This window comes from Ostrinia furnacalis, unplaced genomic scaffold (assembly GCF_004193835.3).
Source record: "Ostrinia furnacalis isolate ACB-3 unplaced genomic scaffold, ASM419383v2 OfSCF1226, whole genome shotgun sequence".
NCBI lineage: Eukaryota > Metazoa > Arthropoda > Insecta > Lepidoptera > Crambidae > Ostrinia > Ostrinia furnacalis.
In genome coordinates, this window is record NW_021131465.1 from 87,913 (window position 1) to 109,147 (window position 21,235).

The 21,235-nt window shown below is 38.4% G+C and overlaps 3 protein-coding genes and 1 pseudogene across 3 annotated transcripts in view; 3 read left to right on the forward strand and 1 right to left on the reverse strand.

Annotated features, from left to right (window-relative positions):
* Nucleotides 1-2: 2 nt before the first annotated feature.
* Nucleotides 3-12,010, forward strand: LOC114351915 (transmembrane protease serine 9-like). Its single transcript, XM_028303262.1, has 12 exons — nucleotides 3-100; nucleotides 730-892; nucleotides 1,417-1,681; nucleotides 2,069-2,388; nucleotides 2,506-2,741; nucleotides 7,009-7,171; nucleotides 7,890-8,148; nucleotides 8,359-8,637; nucleotides 10,315-10,384; nucleotides 10,690-10,849; nucleotides 11,116-11,374; nucleotides 11,687-12,010. The coding sequence occupies exons 1-12, from the start codon at nucleotides 55-57 to the stop codon at nucleotides 11,996-11,998; spliced, it is 2,532 nt and encodes an 843-aa protein (XP_028159063.1). The 5' UTR covers nucleotides 3-54; the 3' UTR covers nucleotides 11,999-12,010.
* LOC114351951 (trypsin, alkaline C-like) lies at nucleotides 2,523-2,825 on the forward strand. The gene has a single exon (XM_028303312.1). The coding sequence runs from the start codon at nucleotides 2,543-2,545 to the stop codon at nucleotides 2,753-2,755; it is 213 nt and encodes a 70-aa protein (XP_028159113.1). The 5' UTR covers nucleotides 2,523-2,542; the 3' UTR covers nucleotides 2,756-2,825.
* LOC114351934 (achelase-1-like) lies at nucleotides 6,494-8,749 on the forward strand (annotated as a pseudogene).
* Nucleotides 12,011-12,336: 326 nt separating the features above from the next.
* The window catches only part of LOC114351952 (uncharacterized), a 62,288-nt gene continuing 53,389 nt past the window's right edge, over nucleotides 12,337-21,235 (reverse strand). The window contains exons 8-14 of the mRNA XM_028303314.1: nucleotides 20,913-21,046; nucleotides 19,711-19,879; nucleotides 18,679-18,786; nucleotides 17,275-17,383; nucleotides 16,612-16,766; nucleotides 13,751-13,890; nucleotides 12,337-12,652 (exon numbers count right to left, since the gene is read on the reverse strand). Of these exons, the coding sequence (XP_028159115.1) occupies nucleotides 13,780-13,890; nucleotides 16,612-16,766; nucleotides 17,275-17,383; nucleotides 18,679-18,786; nucleotides 19,711-19,879; nucleotides 20,913-21,046 (786 nt within the window). The 3' untranslated portion in view covers nucleotides 12,337-12,652; nucleotides 13,751-13,779. The remainder of the gene's footprint in view (nucleotides 12,653-13,750; nucleotides 13,891-16,611; nucleotides 16,767-17,274; nucleotides 17,384-18,678; nucleotides 18,787-19,710; nucleotides 19,880-20,912; nucleotides 21,047-21,235) is intronic.

Below are 21,235 nucleotides of genomic sequence, written 5' to 3' on the forward strand. Positions count from 1 at the left end.
GTTTATGTATAAAAGCGGAAAGTTATCAAAATTATAATCTATTTCTCGGTCAAAATGCGATCCTTTATTGTTTTTGCCATAACATTGGCGGTAGCAGCAGGTAAAGATTTGTGCAGTGTACTTACTTATTAAGGCCTTGCCCATTAGGGCGAATTCTACGCGCTTAGAATCATACGCGCGTTGGCCAGATACACAGATACTAGGAGCCAATAATACATTGCGTCCACAAGACACGCGCGAGTTGAAAATTCGCGTGAAAATCGTGTCATACCTACAATACGCTCGTGTTCGAGCGTAGGATTCGCGGCGAATTCGCCCTCCTGGACAAGGCCTTATGGCTTCGCTTTGTGTGTTAGGATGTGGGAATTACCTGACAATTTCTTAAAATTGAGGCATTAGGTGGCACATTAGTGTTCACGTGTCTTCCTGGAGGGCTACTCCGACACTCTGTTAACTGTTTCGGATCTATCTATCTGTCATCTTCGTTCATGCTGTCATCTCGCTTTGCGTGAGAGGGATGGCTACATTCACGACTTTGGATAACTCTTTCCGGAGTAACCCCGCTGTTCTGATATTTATAGAAAACGTGGGAAACTGTGCGACAATTTCGTACACGAGATTAGGCTAAAAATAATCCACAAATAAATATTGCTACATCTTATCACACGAATCTTAACTTTGAAGACATGACTTTACAGTCTAAAATTGAACTTTAAATCTATGTTGAAGCCACCGAGACCTCCGAAAGGATCGTGGGAGGGTCCCTCACAACCATCGAGGAGTACCCTGAGATGGTGGCTCTGCTGAGGGTCTGGGGCAACCATTATGGACAGGACTGCGGTGGGTCCATTCTGAACAACAGGGCCATCTTGACTGCTGCTCACTGCACTGAGTAAGTAACTCTGCTGATAATGTTTACCTACTTACTTTTTAAGTAAGGTACCTAATATCGATTAAATCAATATTCACCAAGATTTGGCTAGTCCGTTGGGGGTTCTTTATGTATGTGCCTATCGACGCTAACGCTGTGAGACAAATTAGCAAATTATGGAATGGATCAATTTAGGATTTTGGTGTAAAACATGTCTTCTCAAAAGGACGGCTCACGTATACTTACTATAAAAACATCTTAGCTCACAATATTCTAAGTTTGCAGATACATTTTATTTCCCTGCCTATACCTAAAATGCATCAGAGCATTTAGCACGGGATTTTTCCCACCTCTCGTTCCTACCGTTGCAAATCCTGTGTAGTCAGGATCTACAGCTAGACCGCCAATAAAAACCTAATCAGTGAAGGTCAAGTTTGTTCTGGGGCATTATATGTATAGCAGTGAATTCTGAGCTATTCTTTTTCAATTGGTAACTTACAACCTCCTAACTACGGATGCAGATATACATTTTTATTTTTTTCCAGAGTCACTATTCCAGCAGGTCGTCGTGTGCGTGTGGGATCTTCATACAGAAGCTCGAATGGAACTGTCTACACTATTGAAAGGATTATTATCCATCCCGGCTACGCTTTCAACTGGCCAGCCCAACCAGACAATGACGTGTCGATCCTTTGGCTTACCGGCATCATTCCCGTCACATCTACTTCAAGACCTGCCTTGATTGCTGGTCCCAACTACAACCTAGCTGATAACCAAGCGGTCTGGGCTACTGGCTGGGGATGGACTCAGGTATGTTCTTCTAAATCACTCCATTGTGCTGATAGGCTGATAGGGCTATAAACAATCGCGCGTGTGACATCATCACTGACGTCACGACACTGCGGAAGTTCGAAAGCATGGACGCTCATTGCGCCATCACTCAAAAACCATAACATGGTACAACATTGTATGAACACAATGTAAATCTTCGTCCACAAAATCTGCTTGGATGAAGTCGCAGCGTGATGAATTAACGAATTTGTTATTGTTTCCAGTTTTCTCAAGATAAGGATTACGACAAATATAGAGCTGAATAATTAGTTATAATACACTTAAGTAGCTAGATTATGGAGCTGATATCGCTACACTACACACCTTTTTTGCTAATAAAAACTAATAAAACAATGTATTTTCCAGTACGGCAACTTCACGTCTCAATCAGAGCAGCTGCGTCACGTGCAAGTGTACACTGTGAACCAGGAGATTTGCAGACAGCGGTTCGCAAACCTCGTGATCAACGGCGTGCCTATGCCATACACGATCACTGACAACATGCTGTGCTCCGGTATACTGGACGTGGGAGGTCGCGACCAGTGCTATGGGGACTCTGGCGGGCCAGTCTTCCACCATGGCGTGCAAGTCGGCATCTGCTCGTTCGGGCACGAATGCGCGCTAGGCGAATTCCCTGGCGTCAATGTGCGCGTGTCTCAGTTCACTAACTGGATAAGCGAGAACCGATAAGAAATACCTAAATATAAGAGTACCTTTATAAGACATTGATAATTGATTAAACGAAGTAATCAAAAAACGTCTACTTTTCATTTCAATTAGATTAAGCGTAAATAAATCAGCAGACAGCAAATTACAAACCTCGTGATCAACGGCGTGCCTATGCCATACACGATCACTGACAACATGCTGTGCTCCGGTATACTGGACGTGGGAGGTCGCGACCAGTGCTACGGGGACTCTGGCGGGCCAGTCTTCCACCATGGCGTACAAGTCGGCATCTGCTCGTTCGGGCACGAATGCGCGCTAGGCGAATTCCCTGGCGTCAATGTGCGCGTGTCTCAGTTCACCGACTGGATAAGCGAGAACCGATAAGAAATAGATATAGTGACATTCGAAGAAAAAATAATACATTTCTCAAAAATATTAGGAATAGGTAATTAAATTCATCCATACATTCAATCAGTGTCTATTTTTTTATTATGAACTGTACCTAACCGTGTTTGTTTATTGTTTATATTAAACTTAACCTATCCTATCACAAAACTACACCAATACACTAATGCCATTATATGATTATCATTATCATTAATTTCAGTCACGTCAGGACATCCGCTGCTAAACTAAAGTATAGATAGTATTACCGTGCTTTAGTCACCACGACTAAAGCCTCACCTCACCCAATGATTTCCAGATTAGCCGGTTGGCAACGGCCTTACCTACAATTTTGTGGAAAAAAAATATACTGGTCATCACAAAAATTGGCCCACCTACGTTTTACATGAAAACTCGTTTCTACTGACACAATCATGGTGCCCCAACAATATTGGTGTTATTTGAAAGCCCAATAAATATCCTTTAAGAACAAGACATTTAATTACTTAATAAACGATTAACATATAGGTACCTACAATAAATGTGACTTGAAAAAAGACCTCACTTTGGGCTCACCTCTGGGATCAATTAGACCAATTTTTATGGAAAACCAAATAATGATCTCACGTGTCCTCTTTAACAGATTGATAGCGATTAATCCCAACTTAAGGCTTGGTATTTCTTCTAAAGTAGGTATTTCGCGCTGTCAAAATCTGCGCGCGCAATTCTTCGCCGAAAACAACGCGTCAAAGAGCTCCCGCCACAATTTCCAGCTACACAGTATAGAAATACGCAGTTGGTTAGGTTAGGTTGACTTCCTTCCCTTCAAGCGTCACACTCACAACACTTTCTAATAGAAATCATATCCAAGTGATACAAATTAAAACACCTTTCAGACTTTTTGGGAATATACTCTAGAATCGAATAAATATAAAATATAACTGCAGAAGTAAACACTGTTCAAAGTGGCCGTGGCGTCGCCCGACCTTCTGGAAGTTCTGCGCCGGCTTAAAGAATTTCAAGATTACGTCACCCGACCTATCGGTAGGCCCTTGGGAGCTTGAGCGATTGGAATTTTTTTTTATGATAAGTTACTCTTAGTAGCGATTATTTAGAGCTTGGATAATAAATTTAATTATAGTTGTTGCAATTCACGAAGCTTTGCATGTGGTTAATAACATTAATCAGTATAGGTACGCATCAATTTTGTTCAGTCTCTTTGTTTATTAATAAATTAAAATATCATACTAAAATTGCAGAAACATATTTGTTTGTATTGGCCTGGGTGTTTTCTTTCTATAATATGTCAACTTCATCAAATCGTGTTTCCATCCGTTAATAGCCCTAGAAAATATCCTCAACTATGCCCAAAAAAAATCTTAGCCTTTTATTTTACTGTTTAGTACCTCAAAAATGAAAAATGAAAACCTCATTTTCGCCATTTTCTCTGTTACCCGGCCTTAACAGTTTTATAGCCATAAAAGTTGGCTCAAGCGTAACTACCTATTTTTTGAAGAAGTGGCTGGATTCTTCTACAGACACATTTTTGGGGTAAAAACCTTTCCTTTAATGAAATGAAGTTTAGAACTAGGCTTTTAAATGGTGCCAATATTAGTGGGAAGTGGGGATGCATACGTTTGAAAGTGCTTGTCGCGGGAGGCTCGATTTTTGTGATGACCAGTGTAGTATTAGCTCTACTGTTCCCTCCTTACATAGGCAGTTTTTGGAAAAGGACAATATTTTTGTCTAATCCACCCACGAAGACGCGCCCCACTAATGTTTGGTCGAGGGAAGAGCAATTTGCGGGGAGTTTGATCCGAACAATCCGAGCGTTATTATTGTAGTGTGGGTGTGCAGTGTGCACTCATGGATAATTTAGTGTGTACCGATAACACTCAAACATTAGCGGAAAAATGGTCCGCGTCTTCGTGGATGGAACGATCTATTACCTAGGTTATAGAATGTAACGTAACTGTTGCTGTTGATTTTTTTGTGTGGAACCTTGGACCGGGCAGTAGGTCATGCAAAGCCTTGCAGGAGGGTGGAAGGAAGAGGGGCAGTCACAGTAGAGAACATAGAGTCATTCAGAAGAGTGCAAGGAAGGGGCACAGGTACCGTAGTTAAGGAACGGCTGGGATGAGTAGGCGCATCCAGCTCGCAAGCCTTGACTGGGATACGCTGGTTGAGGCGGCTTTTGTCAAGATTTAGGAGCCTGCGGGTAATGAGCCACTGGACGTGGAGAGGGTCAATAAAGTAAACGTATATGTCATACTTTGTCAAGCATTATCACGAGAAACGGTTTGTCCAAAACATGAGTTTGGTCTTATTCGATGCAGAATTAAATGCCCTACAACTTCCAACCGTATAACCATCCTTAATATATATAATCGTAAGACCGCTTAAATGCTCCCTGTGAGCTGTGTAAGCAAAACTCCATCGAAAACCATTATAACAATAAAAGATTTTCTAAGGAATTAGGTAAATCCGATTTCAACTCTATTTCTACTGGCCTACTAGGTAGAACTTAACTTGAAGTGGGCTCATGCCAGTGTATTGTAACCAGTTTAGCCAATCACCAGTATTACATAAGCCCGGCGTAGTTGACTCTATCAAACTTGGCTAGGAACACTTTCTCATAATTAAGGCACAATTTTTAAACTTTTAAAACGCTCTACATCAAAATGTTCTCTAAGCTGAGCTTAGATTGCTATTACACCTTTAAACAGCAGGGAGCCACACGCGACACTACTTTTAAATGGTCTACTTAGCCACAATAAAAAAAGCCCTCGAGGCCTAAAAAAAACATTTCAATTAAAACAGTACGTTTGAGGCGACTATAGCCCAACAGTGAAACGTGTCGGGCTGGCCGACTCGAGATCCGAGGGATTCAAACCCCTCGCTGCGATGCCACTGGACTATTGTGATGAACACACTCGTACACAACACAAGCAATTCTCAATCATTTGACTCCGTCTCTACATAATTTATTACTCATAGTTCCAGCTACCCATTTCAGTTTTTTCTCTCGCTCTCATCAAATGGTGATAATTTGCGATAGAACGAGACAACATGACCGGAAATGAGTAGCTGGAATGAGTAGCCGATAGTACTTAGTAAGTACTAAGCTTATCTACTTATATTATAGATATATAATAATATCAATTCGTCAAAATGGGCTTAATCTATGCGTATTTTCCAATGAATGAAAATTCAAATTATGACTATACAAAAGTTTTGATAATGTCTGTTTGTAAGTTCTGAAATTGGTTTATTTTTTGACAATTACTGCACTTTGATTCCAGAGGGGTTACCCTGTACCCAGTCCTCTAAGAAATCTTAAAATATTCAGGAGATCGTGTCTTGTCTTTTAATCAAATTGCACTTTATATAACCAGAGGAGGTTTACGACAATAACATTTTTCTTAATAATAAGGAGGTCTTGTTTTATTTTTTTCCCGGAATTAACCCCTTACTACATAGTCACAGGTTAAGCTTTAGCTAGCGGACTACCATCTTTTACCTTGTTTGTATAATTGTTTTATCTTTTGGTGGTGTGGTCGCTGCAAGCAGAACCGACTAGTCGCGGGTTATCTATAATTATTTTGTAAAATCCCAAATAAATACCTATGCGTAAAATTGACAAAAAAGGATTATGAGAACAGATAAAAGATAAGCAGTTCATCAGAATGATGAAGAAATTTTGAGTATATAAGCAGAAATCAATCAACAACAATCACACAACTACTGCGTGTCGGTCAAAATGCGTACCTTCATTGTCTTGGCTTTAACGTTGGCGGTGGCGGCAGGTAAATATTTCAAGACATTTTTAATCACATTCTGTACAATTTTATCCTATTTACACATTTAAAATAATTATAAAATATGTATTATGATAAAAGAGTAGTTTTCAGTGTTAAAATAATTGGCTCTGCCGAGTGAGATTAATTTAAAAGTTGCACTGAGCACTGATCATCTGAAAAATGTATTCCTTCGTAGCACAGATTGTTTTTACTGTATTGGCTTCGAGTTCAGGATATTTATTAATGGTGCAAAGCTATTGAATGAAACTCATGTAAATTGTATTTCCTGAAATAAATAAGAGGCTGAAAAAGGTGACTGGTTTCTTCCACCACTCCTTCTCAGCACCAGCTAATGTGTGGTCCCGAAGTGGTGGGAAGGGAAATCTAATAAATAATATTATATTGAGACGTGTAACTAAATACTAATAATTTGAATTGAATTACAAATTGTAGCCGATGACGCCGCTGGTCGCATCATCGGTGGTTCCGTGACCACCATTGAGCAGTATCCTGAGATGGCTGCTCTGCTGAGTTGGTCCGGCACCAACTTTAGACAAGACTGTGGAGGCACCATTCTCAACAACAGGGCTATTTTGAGTGCTGCTCACTGCACTGTGTAAGTAAATGCTTCCATCAAAACTTAACCTGGTCTAATTAATTTCAAATCACTGCAATAATCTGGGGGCACGGCAGTGCCCCCACCAAGTCGAGGAAAAAAGCGGCACGGCCGTACCATCTTTTTATCGAAGCAATTCAGGCCATTTTCGACCGCCTGTAACTTCGTTGTAGTCCAGTCATTATAGTAAGTTCACCTCGGAATTCGAGATACCCAGCTGTAAGTCTGTAAATACNAAGTTGTGAGATCCATGTAATACCAAGTCCAGGCCAGGAAATAAATTGACTTGGCCATCGCATGAAAACACGTGTAAATTAAATTATTTAGTGCGATGGCCAAGTCAATATATTTATGTAAAACGTTAAAGATTTTCTGGCCTGGACTTGGTATTACATGGATCTCACAACTTTTTACCGTAGAACAACTGAGTTGCGAGACTTGGTTTTTTTGACAAGTATTGTTTTTGATGGGATTGTCATTTCCTTGCTTTTAGCCCTATTTGTTTTGCAAGTTTTACAGCCGACAGCAAACCCCTGGTGAATTTTTGTAGCAAAATAGCAATGAGTTGCAAAATGGCTGTGATAGTGTCAGATTTTTTGTGTACTTACCTAATAAAAATATCGATCAATTTGGACCCTAGATACTATACCAGATATGAATGGAAATCAGCGGTAAGGATTTCTATGTATTTCTTTCAAATGCTTATTCTTTCCCCCAGAATCACTGCAGCATCTAACCGCCGCGTACGCGTCGGATCATCATTCAGAAGCTGGGACGGGACTGAATATTCTGTCGCTAGAATCATTAACCACCCTGACTACAATAGGCCAACCCCGATGGACAATGACATCTCTATCCTATGGGTCAATGGACACATACCCACCACCACGAGAACCCGCCCTGCCGCAATCGCTGGTTCCAACTACAACGTTGCTGATAACCAAGTAGTCTGGGCTACTGGATGGGGACGGACTATTGTAAGTATACTATTTTTTGTGTTCACCATACTCTTTCATGAATGAATTAACAATTTAACAAAAGAACTCGTGAACTCGTCAGATTAAGATTTACTTAGACATGATATTCATTAATACTACGGGCTACGCCAGTTGACACTGGTTTCTATCTTAAAGGAATGATAATTCGTATAATTTTGTCTCGATCATTAAGCTTTTTGATGATTACAGGCTGGCGACTCAAACTCAATGTCAGAACAGCTTCGTCACGTTCAAGTCTGGACAGTGAACCAGGCGATCTGCAGACAGCGGTATTTGAACCGAGTCATCAACGGCGTCCACCGCCCGGCTTTCATAACTGACAACATGCTGTGCTCCGGCTGGCTGGACATTGGAGGTCGCGACCAGTGCCAGGGTGACTCCGGTGGCCCTCTCTACCACAACGGAGTAGTCGTTGGCGTCTGCTCCTGGGGTGAGGGCTGTGCTCACCCACAGTTCCCCGGTGTCAATGTTCGCGTGTCTCGCTACACCAACTGGATAAACCAGAACCGATAAGAACTGTCAAAGACTGATTATGACCCTGTTATTAATATTGGCTAGATTAAACGCATACTATACACAATTATGGTTTTTTGTTTTTATTTCCTGCCTATTATCGTTCTGTAGATGTGTTAGGTTTTTGAACAGATAACAAGATATTAATGATGATTGAATATTATATCAATTCACAAATTGACTTTAGCTTACTATCAAATTGTAGAACGATATACAGGATGATTTTTCACTCAGTGTCAAACATTTTTAGGAGCAACTTAGAATTTGTAACTTAATCGATTTACACAGGAAACAATACTTATTTAATTATTTTTATCCGCTGCGCGCGGTTTTAAAATTAGCTCACGGGGATAATTTGCTTAGTTCATAGAAAAATACGTACACACAGGCGAATTAGATTTTCAATTATTTTTTTCGCGAAAAACACTATATAAAATAAAATAATTAAGATAAAGTTGTATTGTTAAATTATGTATAGAGCTTATTAAAATTGGACACTGATTACAAAATCACCCTGTATAGAAACGGATCTTTCCTATTCTTTTATACAGGGTGTTTCTTGTAAGGTGTCAAGCCGAAGGCAGGTGATAGGTGAGGACTAGACCTATCGATTTCACCCCCATGTATGTTCTACGATTTTTCTTAGTTTAGAAGTTATCGTTAATTTTGTGATTTTTTCAAATTTCATGACCTAGTGGCTTAATTTTTTTTTTATCTTTTTTTTGGGTTGACTTTTCTCAGATTTCTTTTTTTTACAGATTCCCTATTAGTTGGAGATATTTGAAAAAAATAATCACCTTCCTATCTTTGATGCAAGATACAAAATTTTTGCTAGAAACATAAAAAATATGCTTTTAGCAGAACATTCTAAAATTTTAAAATAGGTAGTTGAAACAAACCACAGCTAATTTTCATAGTGGACTGTACTATACGATAAACATGTCAGTCAATTTGACAACCTTTGTCGGAAACATTATTCAATGAAAATATTGTCCGAACCCTTAGTATTTCTCTTCGACAAATACTTTAACACATTGTGAACCACTTTTCTTTCACGACTATAAAAATATTTTAGCAATTTAATTCATAAAACCAATTGCGCACATTTAAAATAAAGTTTGTTTACACTTTGACAGCAATAGACTGACATGCAAGGTGACATGTCAATGAAGTTTTCAGTTACTGTTGCCATTAAAAGAAATTAGTACCATTAGTTTTCCGCAACATGGCGAAGGTTTTTATGTTCCTGGTCAGGCTATATAGAGCTTATTAAAATTGGACACTGATTACAAAATCACCCTGTATAGAAACGGATCTTTCTTATTCTTTTATATGTAGGTATTATCTTCTGATAACATAAAAGGTTTTTCCTTAATTTCAATAATCATTATTTTACAACTTTAGTTAGATTATAATTAAATTCATTAATGCGATATCAAAGATGTGATGTTCTGCGTGCGAAATAAGAATTATTTTGGCCCTGCAGCATTGCTAAACACTTGGTGTTGGCCTGAAATTAATTACTTTTTAAAAGCTGATCTTATCGCGGTATATATCAAAGATTATGAACATTTAATCAAGTTAAGAATTATTTATAAAAAGTCAGTGAGAAACCATCCAGTCGTTCAGTAGACAGTTAGTTATTTAATTAATAAAATGCGGTTCCTTATCGTTGTGGTGTTATGTTTGGCGGTGGCTTCAGGTAAATATGATGAAAAATACCATTTAATATTTTTATTGGAATAAACTAAAGAGCAATTTTTAGCCACTACAAAAATAATTTCATTTTCATATTTAATGTCTTCTAGATGGAAATAGGTACAATGTTAAGTACAGTATTATCATCTTTATTAAGTTCGGTTTGTCATCTTGAAGCAGAGTTTAAGGGTGACACTGTATAATAATAATTATGTTTGTTTTCTATACGACAAGAAGAAGAAGAATATTATCTTCACGTAGTTTCATACATAGTTATAATCAATGTCACATCACATCTTTGAATTTTAGCTGCAAAAGACAATGGCAGGATCATCGGTGGTTCACTGACGACCATCTATGACTATCCTGATATGGTGGCATTGTTGCGTGGTTCTGTCTTCTATCACCAGGACTGCGGTGGGGTCATTCTCAACAACAGAGCCGTACTCAGTGCAGCCCATTGCGTCGGGTAGGTACCTAAGGAACACTACGAAATATCAATATTCCTCTGTCAGTCCGTGTTTTGTAATAGCTTTTTGTTTAATTGAGCGACTGTGTCAGTTTACTGGCGTCCAAACATATTTTGCCTTGCAACAGGTTTAGATAATAACCATGAATAAGTTGTGATTCGCGCATTATGAGGCAGGGAATAACACTATTTTCGAACGAGACCTTTACCTATCGATAGAACGCAACAGAGTATGCTTAGTCTAAACCCAACAATTTCTCTTCCAGAGCATGGGGCATACACGCTCGCCGTATTCGTGTCGGATCATCGTACGCGAACAATGGTGGCACAGTCATAACCACAGAGAGACTCATTGTCCACCCCGAATATAATGTACCGACGGGACACAACAACGACATTGGAATCTTGTGGACGACGGAAGAAATCCCAGTCACGGCAGCTTCCCGACCAGCCTGGATCGCTGGTCCGAATTACCACGTGGCTGATGATCAAGAAGTTTGGGCTGCAGGCTGGGGCCGCACGATCGTAAGTTATCTTGTGGATATTGCAGATATTATACTCCAATTTCCAAAAGTCGTTATAAAATTGTAGTGATGTCTCATTAGTTCTTGAAATGGTGATTGTTCTATTTATCTCGCATATTATGTTTACTACCAGAAGTTCAATTGATTTTATTTTGTAGTATTCCAGACCCCGACAGCTCTCTCTCGTCTGTCTCTTGAAGACATCTAATATCTTGATTCAGTTTCTATCTGGCATTACTCTAGCATTACATCCAAGACTTTTTGAATCTCTTCTACGCATAACAAGAAGGCTAAAAAAGGGACATCCTTTCAGGCCAACGATGGGGGCTCAGTCTCAGAACAGCTACAGCATGTGAAGATCTGGACAGTGAATCAAGAGACTTGCAGGCTTCGCTACTTGCAGCGGTCGCCGATCCCGAATTTCATCACGGAGAACATGCTTTGTGCCGGCTGGATAGATGTGGGAGGTCGCGACCAGTGCCAGGGCGACTCCGGTGGTCCTCTCTACCACAACGGAGTGGTCGTCGGAATCACCTCGTGGGGCGAGGGCTGCGCTGATCCCTTCTTCCCTGGTGTCAACGTTCGAGTCTCTCAATACACGAGCTGGATCGATAGCAACCGATAATATTTTATTCGAGTGATTAAATCAACAACAGTAGGTACCTAGCTATATCTACATTTTTTGTTGCCAAATAGCGATTATAAGTGGACAATTAACAAGATGCTAAAGTGCGTGTGTTTTCTGTACTTGAATAGGTTTTTGTTTTCTGTTTACTAATGAAAATAATATTATTAAGTGTGTAAATGCGATGAAGAGGTGATTCTAATACCTCAAACAAAATTGAAGCACTACAAAAGTTTAATAAAACAGGCTGAGTTCTTTGATAATATTAATGTATTGTCAACAAAACTGAAATACAAAAGTAAACAGTCACAAATAAATTGGTATAAACTAGCATCCCTTTAGAAACTTCAAAAACAACATCAATTTCTACGAAATAGTAATAATTCACAGTCATCTAGTTACGGTTTTCCAGGTAAAACTGTTTTGATGAAACTCATGAAACGGGGCTATTTACAAAACTGTTATTTTACCATTTTAATAGATTCTAATTTTACCAAAATAGCTCAAACTGACTTTGCCGTATAATTAAATGATGTTAAAAATTTAAACGTTCAAAGAATTATCAAGAGAAATATCATATCATTGTCAGATAATTTTGATTAATTAATTAACATCAAATATCTAAATGATAGTACTAATAAAATTGACCTAACATGTCGACATTCCAACTATATTTTTACTTTAGTCTACTTTGGGCTGGTTTCGGGACTTTGGTTGGCGTCTTCTCCTTTCATTTCTCCCGGGACATAGAAGTCCTTTTGTTCGTGGTCCGACAAACGACTTTGTAGGCTGTATTTCTGAAAGAAAAATTATTATGCTGCTGAAAATGTAACACAGCTGATATCTAAAATTATAGCAAAGGATAATCGAAATTATCTACAATTTATTATCCAAAAATGAATAATAATTCTAATGATGTATTAGAATTAGTCAGAACATAATCGTGCTAATCATGAATGAGAGATAATTAGTAATTTTATCAGTTTCCTTGACGAGTTTTGTGCCCACACTCACGCTAATACATATTATTGTAAGAGTAAAGGTTCGACCAAACCAACGCGTGCACGATGGCGATGGCGATCAAACTTATACGCATTGATCGCCATCGCCATCTCGCACGCAGGGATCGCGTTGGTTTTGCCGAACCTTAAAAATGTTTATTAAAATCAAAGACGTTACTGATGTTGAGCTAACTGTTATGGTACTAATGTAGCCATAACCCTAGTGTCATATTCCACGACAGGTCTAGCGTAGCGCTAACTCAGACATTGCCAGAGATATGGGCGCGGCACGGGAAACGGGTGTTTTTGGGACGTCAAACGTCAGCGAGTCTTCAAATGTGCTTCAGTGGGTCTAGTCAAAACGCACTTTAAAATCGCAAACCCATCGCAAACCACTCGCAAACAAATAAACAAATCGCAAAAGAGGTCGATAAAAAAAGGCTTAGCCAAACGGCAAAAAATCGAATCGCAAAGCCCTACCTATCGATAATCGAAAGACTGGATTCAAATTTCCCATACAAAGGCTTAGCCAACATGCATTTAAGACTCAATCAAAATCAAATCGAATCACAACACCCGCCATTTTCATTGCGATTACTAAAACCCCGGTGATAAGCTTCGATTCGATCGAAAACCAATAGGGTGAGTTGCGCCACCTAACTTTGACCGTAACTATGACGTTAACCGGTGTTTTTTGTATGGAGTTTGACAGATTTTAGACGTTTGTCAAAGTTAAACTAAGATGGTGCANCGTCGACATTCCAACTATATTTTTATAGTCTACTTTGGGCTGGTTTCGGGACTTTGGTTGGCGTCTTCTCCTTTCATTTCTCCCGGGACATAGAAGTCCCTTTGTTCGTGGTCCGACAAACGACTTTGTAGGCTGTATTTCTGAAAGAAAAATTATTATGCTGCTGAAAATGTAACACAGCTGATATCTAAAATTATAGCAAAGGATAATCGAAATTATCTACAATTTATTATCCGAAAATGAATAATAATTCTAATTACGTATTAGAATTAGTCACAAATCGTGCTAATCATGAATGAGAGATAATTAGTAATTTTATCAGTTTCCTTGACAAGTTTTTGGTGCCCAAACTCACGCTAATACATATTATTGTAAGAGTAAAGGTTCGACCAAACCAACGCGTGCACGATGGCGATGGCGATCAAACTTATACGCATTGATCGCTATCGCCATCGCCATCGCGCACGCAGGTATCGCGTTGGTTTGGCCGAACCTTAATTTTTTTTATTAAAATCAAAGTTACTGAAGTTGAGCTAACTGAGATGGTACTAATGTAGCCATGTCACCGGAAAATAACAAGACTCGTAAGTTGATCAATTTTCTAGGTAGTTGATCAACTCTCGGAAAATAATAAACGGCATTTGAAACGTACTATTTAACGTATGTATTTTAGTAAGTTGATTAATTTACGGCGTCTTGCCGTTAAATCATCCGACAAAGGCAAGGTGTACGTTGATTGGTTAAAAGACTCACGTGCTTTTATACCGCTCCCCGCCAGCCGGCCGCCGCCATTACCGGTTTAAACGTAAACAAATCTATCTAGTCCGTACTTGTTTTTCTTTATTTACAGTAGTAAAATTAGCAATTGTTGTTTTGTTTGGTAATAATTCTCATTATAACGCGTTATTTTATTTATGATGAGTGAAATGGAGTCTGTAGTGGTAGAAATAAACGAACAATCAGTGAGCAATACTAGTTTTGTCGATCGAGAACACTTTGATGCAGAGTTACAAAAGTTCTACAGTGGGCTAAGTACAGAAAATAAAATATTAGATATTCAGACTGATTGTACTGACTGATTAAACTGTTTATAATACTTATTATTAATATAACTTACAATAATAAAACTCTGAGCTCCAATATATTTTTTAAACATTTTTAAACATTTTTCATTTATTTAACTACTAGCTTTCCGCCCGCGGCTTCGCCCGCGTGGAATTTTGTCTGTCACAGAAAAACTTTATCGCGCGCGTCCCTGTTTCAAAAACCGGGATAAAAACTATCCTATGTTCTTTCCCGGGACTCAAACTATCTCTATGCCAAATTTCATCAAAATCGGTTGCGAGGTTTAAGCGGGAAAGCGTAACAGACAGACAGACAGACAGAGTTACTTTCGCATTTATAATATTAAAATAATATAGTTGGGATACAGGGTGTTAGGTAAATGGGTATATGAGCCGACACTAGCCCATGTTAACATGGTTATATAAATGGTATGGTGAAGTCAGAAATTTGATATCATCATTTTAATTTTTTAAATTTTCATACGAAATTAATTTTATAAAATACGATTTGTATGAAGAATCCTGTATAGCATAGACGAACTTTAATATCCCTATCTCTAAAATATAAATATTAAAACAACATTCTGAGTGTTTGTAACTCTATGAATAAACACTTGCTAAATGCTTATAATTAATGCTGTCGACCAATCAGAGAAAAGTGTATTAAGTGACGGATAATAGTGTACCGTCAAATAGTACACTGGGCAACGATTGGTCCATTTGTGGATGATTTTACTTGTAGCAATATAGTTAATTATTAAATTACGGCTAGGTACCGTAAGTTGACCAATTAGCTAAAATTCAATGCGTTAAATAGTACATTTCAACTGCCGTTTATTATTTTCCGAGAGTTGATCAACTACCTAGAAAATTGATCAACTTACGAGTCTTGTTATTTTCCGGTGACAGCCATAACCCTAGTGTCATATTCTACGACAGGTCTAGCATAGCGCTAACTCAGTCATTGCCAGAGATATAGTTCCAAAATACTGGACTGTCCTGTCGATGACATTGACAGTGGGCCGCCACCGTCAATACCGGATCGCTGGTTCAGATTTTTGCCATGTTGGAAACCATATAGTTGAACGATGGTAGCGCCCCCCTGTCATTGAGTTTGGCGGGACAGTTCAGCGTGGGTCATCTATATGGGCGCGGCACGGGAAACGGGTGTTTTTGGGACGTCAAACGTCTACGAGTCTAATACACTCAACATCAAATAAACCGCACCTTCCGCGACGCGAACTTTAAAGATTTTCTTCTGACACAATTATGGTACCCCAACAATATTGGTGTTATTTGAAAGCCGAATAAATACCTATCCTTAAAGAAAAATACATTTCATTTCTAAATAAATGATTAACATATAGGTACCATAAATGTGACTTGAAAATAGACCTCACTTTGGGCTCACCTCTGGAATCAATTAGACCAATTTTTATGATTATAAAACCAAATAAAGATCTCACGTGTCCTCTTTAACAGATGGATAGCGATTAATCCCAACTTAACAGTTTTATAGTCATAAAAAATGGCTATAGCGTAACTACCTATTTTTTGAAGAAGTGACTCTAGATCCTTGTAAAGACACATTTTTCGGGTAAAAACCTTTCCTTCAATGAAATGAAAAGTTTAGAACTAGGCTTTCAAATGGTACCAATGTTGGTTGGAAGTGGGGATGCATACGTTTGATAAGTGCTTGTCGCGGGAGGTGCGATTTATTTGATGCCGAGTGTATATCAATCAATGTCAAACGTCCCAAACCCCAGGCATCACAATTCGCTGCAAACCAAGACTTACCCGTTTCTCCTTCTCCTGTTTCATCTCAATAAGCAGTGACCGCAGTATGCGGTGAGCCAGGAACTCGCTCGTGCGACGCACGTCCGGCGAATCGCCGTATATCCGGTTATCCACCACCGCTGACGCGAGGCTTTCCACGGCTTCGCCCCATTCCACTGTCAAAGAAAAAGATTAAGCTTCGAGATGAATAGCGCTTTTAGACGTGGGGCAAACAAAGGTTCTAAGCTTTTTGGATACACTGGAAGAATAAAATTCACGTAATAAAATAGGTATATTTATAGAGTAAGCTTTGGCTTGAGAAAACAACTTACTTGTCCCAAGACTTTAATGTTCCCGGTGCCAATGCTTTGGGATAATAATAATGTGCAGCAATAATAATGTGCAGCAATAATAATAATAATGAAGCAGCATTAAACTTCCTCTCACTTCTTTACCAATATATTAAGATTGATTATGGACTTCAAATTCAAACCTAGGAAATTCAGCAGAGTTACATCACAAATGCAAAATACCTGTAGCTGAGTATTTGTAACTTGCAAAAGCATTCCTTGCGCCAAATGCTCTTAGTTCAAAATTCAAAATGAAAAGTATCGCTTTTATCACGCTATATCCAAAGCTAGGTTAGTTTAAAACATAGAAATGCAGTTCATTTAGTGGTCTTACTTGGATGTTTCATGTTGGGCAGCGTGACTTTGCCTACGGTGACGTCCATGCCTTTCTGCACGCGTTGACTTACAGAACGTGACAGCAGTTTGGCGGCCGAGTTCACCATCTACACAGATGATGATGACGTTGGTATAGTTGATGATGACTTTCATAATCATGTAACAGGCAATGTTGTCAATTCACTTTGTACTTAAAATTACCAGGGCAATAAAGTTAGTTATCAATATTAGTCGGATTTATTGGTTTTTCAATATGGCAAAGTCTATTAACGCAGACTGCAGTATCAAAAATAGGTAGATAACAAATCCGTGTCTAGAACTCTTCTGTGTTGGCCGCTTAATGATTTCATAGTCAGAATAATTTTATGTTAATAGTATTTAGTACTGAAAACAAATACGGTTTCGCATTTTCTGAATCAACTAAACCAACAAAAACAAAATATTCAATATTCATGCCAATAATGGTCAACACAAAATTCGTTGTTCACGTTGTGTTTTCTAAAAGCTTCCACGAACACTTTTGTTGTGTAAAAATAAAAGCTTTTGCATAAAGCTGTAAGCGGCTTTTAGGCTTTAAATGTGTGCCAAAATCAGTTAAAGTCGTGGACTAGACAGGAGTTTTCAGAGCAAGCGTTTGGTATTTGCAAATTATGCTTGTGGGCTGGTCCATATTTGCCCGATGGTTGGATGAGCTAGATGCGTGAACTTTACAAATCAAATATGCAGTGGGCTCCAACTTGCGCGCACAGTGGTGTAACTATTGTAGCGCGACTAGCTTGTATTTTAGGACATTAAATCTTGTATACAGGGAGTGCAAGTAAACGGAGCAGTACTTAAAACTATACGAAGGGGAATCCTGACAAATTATTTCAGAGTTGCAGAAATTGGTACAGGTGCTTGTAGAAACAATGTGGCATTCTTTACATCATTTCGATTCGAAAATGTTCATACACCTACACCTAATATATTCAACTCAAATTCTAGAAATGTAGACGTAGTGAAGCGATCAAGAATTAATCACAGTATCTAAACCAGACATTACATTGTACCTATACTGATTACGTTTCCAGGACTAAATAGTGTTTTTTGTACAACCTGTATAAACAATTTTACGCATAGTTACGTTTACGGTTCGGGGTTAGATTTGTATTCTCGACCGAAGGAAGGTATGTAAAGGGGTAAATATGGCATTTCTCATTAGACATTTTCATTGAAACATTCTCATGTTTCCGCAAACATTTTCGAAGCTGGCTTCGTTAGAAAATTGCAGATTCGAAGGCTATTTTTAGATGCGGCATACGTCTGTACATGAGCAATAATGAGCATGTCATCTTGAGTGATATGATCTGATTCCAGCTCAGTTCAGAGATAAAATATGAATAGCTGTGCAAAAAAAACTTACTTCTAGAAGTTTCCTTCTTTCAGGCAGGTAGGTTCCAACAGCCACTGGATCTGGCAAGTCTTCGACTCGGTCGGAGAATGTCACTTCTGCCAACTTCGTTTTGGATGGCTTTAAAATAAAAAAATAAGTTTTAGCGCCCTCTTAAAACAAAGACTAGTTTTTTAAGCTTAATTTAAAGGCGAGCTTAAGAGCGTTTACGCCGTTTGGCGCAAAAACAGTACTTTTTCAACTCGTTACAATCATTAACCAGTAATACTACAAATATGTTATAGGCATAAATAGTTAGGCAATTTCGTCGTCTAAATAGTTAATTAAGAAAATATTGCGATTAGTTTAGCATTTAAGAATTCTATCAAGATAAGTCCACACAGGTTTTGTAAATTTCCACTTTAGCGTCAGTTTACAAGCTGAAATTTTTATAAAAATACTGTGAAAACGATTTAACAAACATTTATATCCTATAGCATAGATCCTTGGGCAAATAGTTATCTGAGAANTTTTATAGTTTCCTTGAGCTGTCACTTGACAGCCTGGCACACTTTTACGATGGTGGATCAAAGTATTTTGGTTTGACTATAGAGCGTGAGAACACGCACACAGTCATAATTATTTTAGTGTGAATAAAACTAGCATCGAAATTACCTAAACTTGACATGCCACGCTAGACGTAAACGCTCTTAATTGTTCACAATCCTAATCTTAAATAATGGCGCCCAATTAGTGCCAAGACCCTCAAAGAAAATGAGTTAGTATGATTAAAGTAAACACTACAGTAAATAAAATTCGTAGTCTACGTTAATGGTTTTACTGGTGAGGAAAAGGATCTTGACCTTTTTAAAAATGAGCTTTTGTAAGTATTATTCTAATAAAGTAGAGATCTAGTTTCACTATCTATTATTTCTCTTGTGATATTAACTCATTACTATAACAAGACCAAAGTTTGATAGACCTGGCGTTTCCGACTAATGCATGAGTAATACGGTAACTATCACAACACAATTATTACGGTAAAAAAAATCCTTCAATGCTTACTACAGGCGTCGGAGGTCTATCTTTGACGCTCTTCATGTCGATTTCTGTGGTGGTCTCTGCGGGTATGTTGACGATGTCTCCGAATAGAATCGAAGATCCGTGCACGTTTACATACTGTCGAGCCAGCTCGGTGGCTATCTGGATCGACCACCGAGGCACTTTTGTTCCGCTGGATGAAAAGTTAATAAGTCAAATATTTGTACACTTTGGCATAAAATATCAAATACTCGTAGATACAACTGAAAAAGAATTTCCTATATTTTTCCCTGGGGAAAACTTGACCTTCACTGATTGGGTTTTTATTGGCGGTCAAGCTGTAAATCCTGGCTAAACAGGATTTGCAGCGGTGGAAACGTGAGGTGGGAATAGTCCAGTTATCCTATTTTCTGTATTATATTTTCGTAAAATAATGATACAATGTCACTGACGAAGTATCTAGCTGTCAATTTATGAAAATTAAAAATAAAATCTGCTTCATTTCAATTAGCAATACAGAACCAATTTAGTTATATGTTTTACTCATTTTATTAGCAAACAATTTATTATTCCATTCGGTTTTCTGGAAATATTGTGACGTGACGACCTATTAATTGAGATTGATTACAACTCCTTCACCCCAGTCCGTTCTCGTAGGTATCCATTATGTTTTCATAGTAAAAAGGCTGAAAAATCTTTGAGCTTTTGATAATAATACCTTAAATTGATTGATGAATATGTCAAAAGATCTTTTTAACGGACTTTTGAGAAAACATCCGAGTAAAGAATTTGAAGCTTAATTTAACGATTTTTTAGTCTTTTGCCAGCAACAAAAGCTAGTTAGTAATTAAAGGGAAAGTAAATGTTTTAGGAGTTATCCAGATAAGTCAAAGTTATTGAACAACATTAAACGATTTATCGATAGTTTTAAATAGATATCGCATACTTGAATAATATTTTTTAAATATTTTCAAGATTGTCTTTCAGCTTTTACAAAATGGTAAATTACAAAGTATTACCCTGAAGCTAGAGTGATCTGTCTCAAAATCGAATCCCAGTAGCTACAAATTCTAGGTAACGATTAATTACGTTCGATAGTCGTTAATTAAAACGCGCAGATAAACAATGTTTTCCAGAATACAGCACAGTAGGTTATTTGAGACTTTCTGGAACTTTTCAATCTACCTTTTATTTATATTTATTTTCTATTAGTGGTAGTTCCTTACTGTCTCTTGGCGGTGCTCGGTCGATAGTTTTGGAAGAACACGTGAGCGGCGCGTGAGCGAACCACCCTCTCCACGTCTCGGAGGAGTAGGTTCACGCGTCGGCGAGCAAACTCCATCACGGCGGTTTCCAGCATCTGTGTAAGTTGGTGTATTGGGTCAGGTTATCATTATCGGGTCATTGGTCTCTCACTGTAGGAGCACGACTTTCTTTTTCATCATCATCATCATCATCATTTCTTCAGCCGGACGTCCGCTGCTGAACATAGGCCTCCCCCAATGATTTCCACATCGCCCGGTTGGTAGCGGCCTGCATCCAGCGCCTT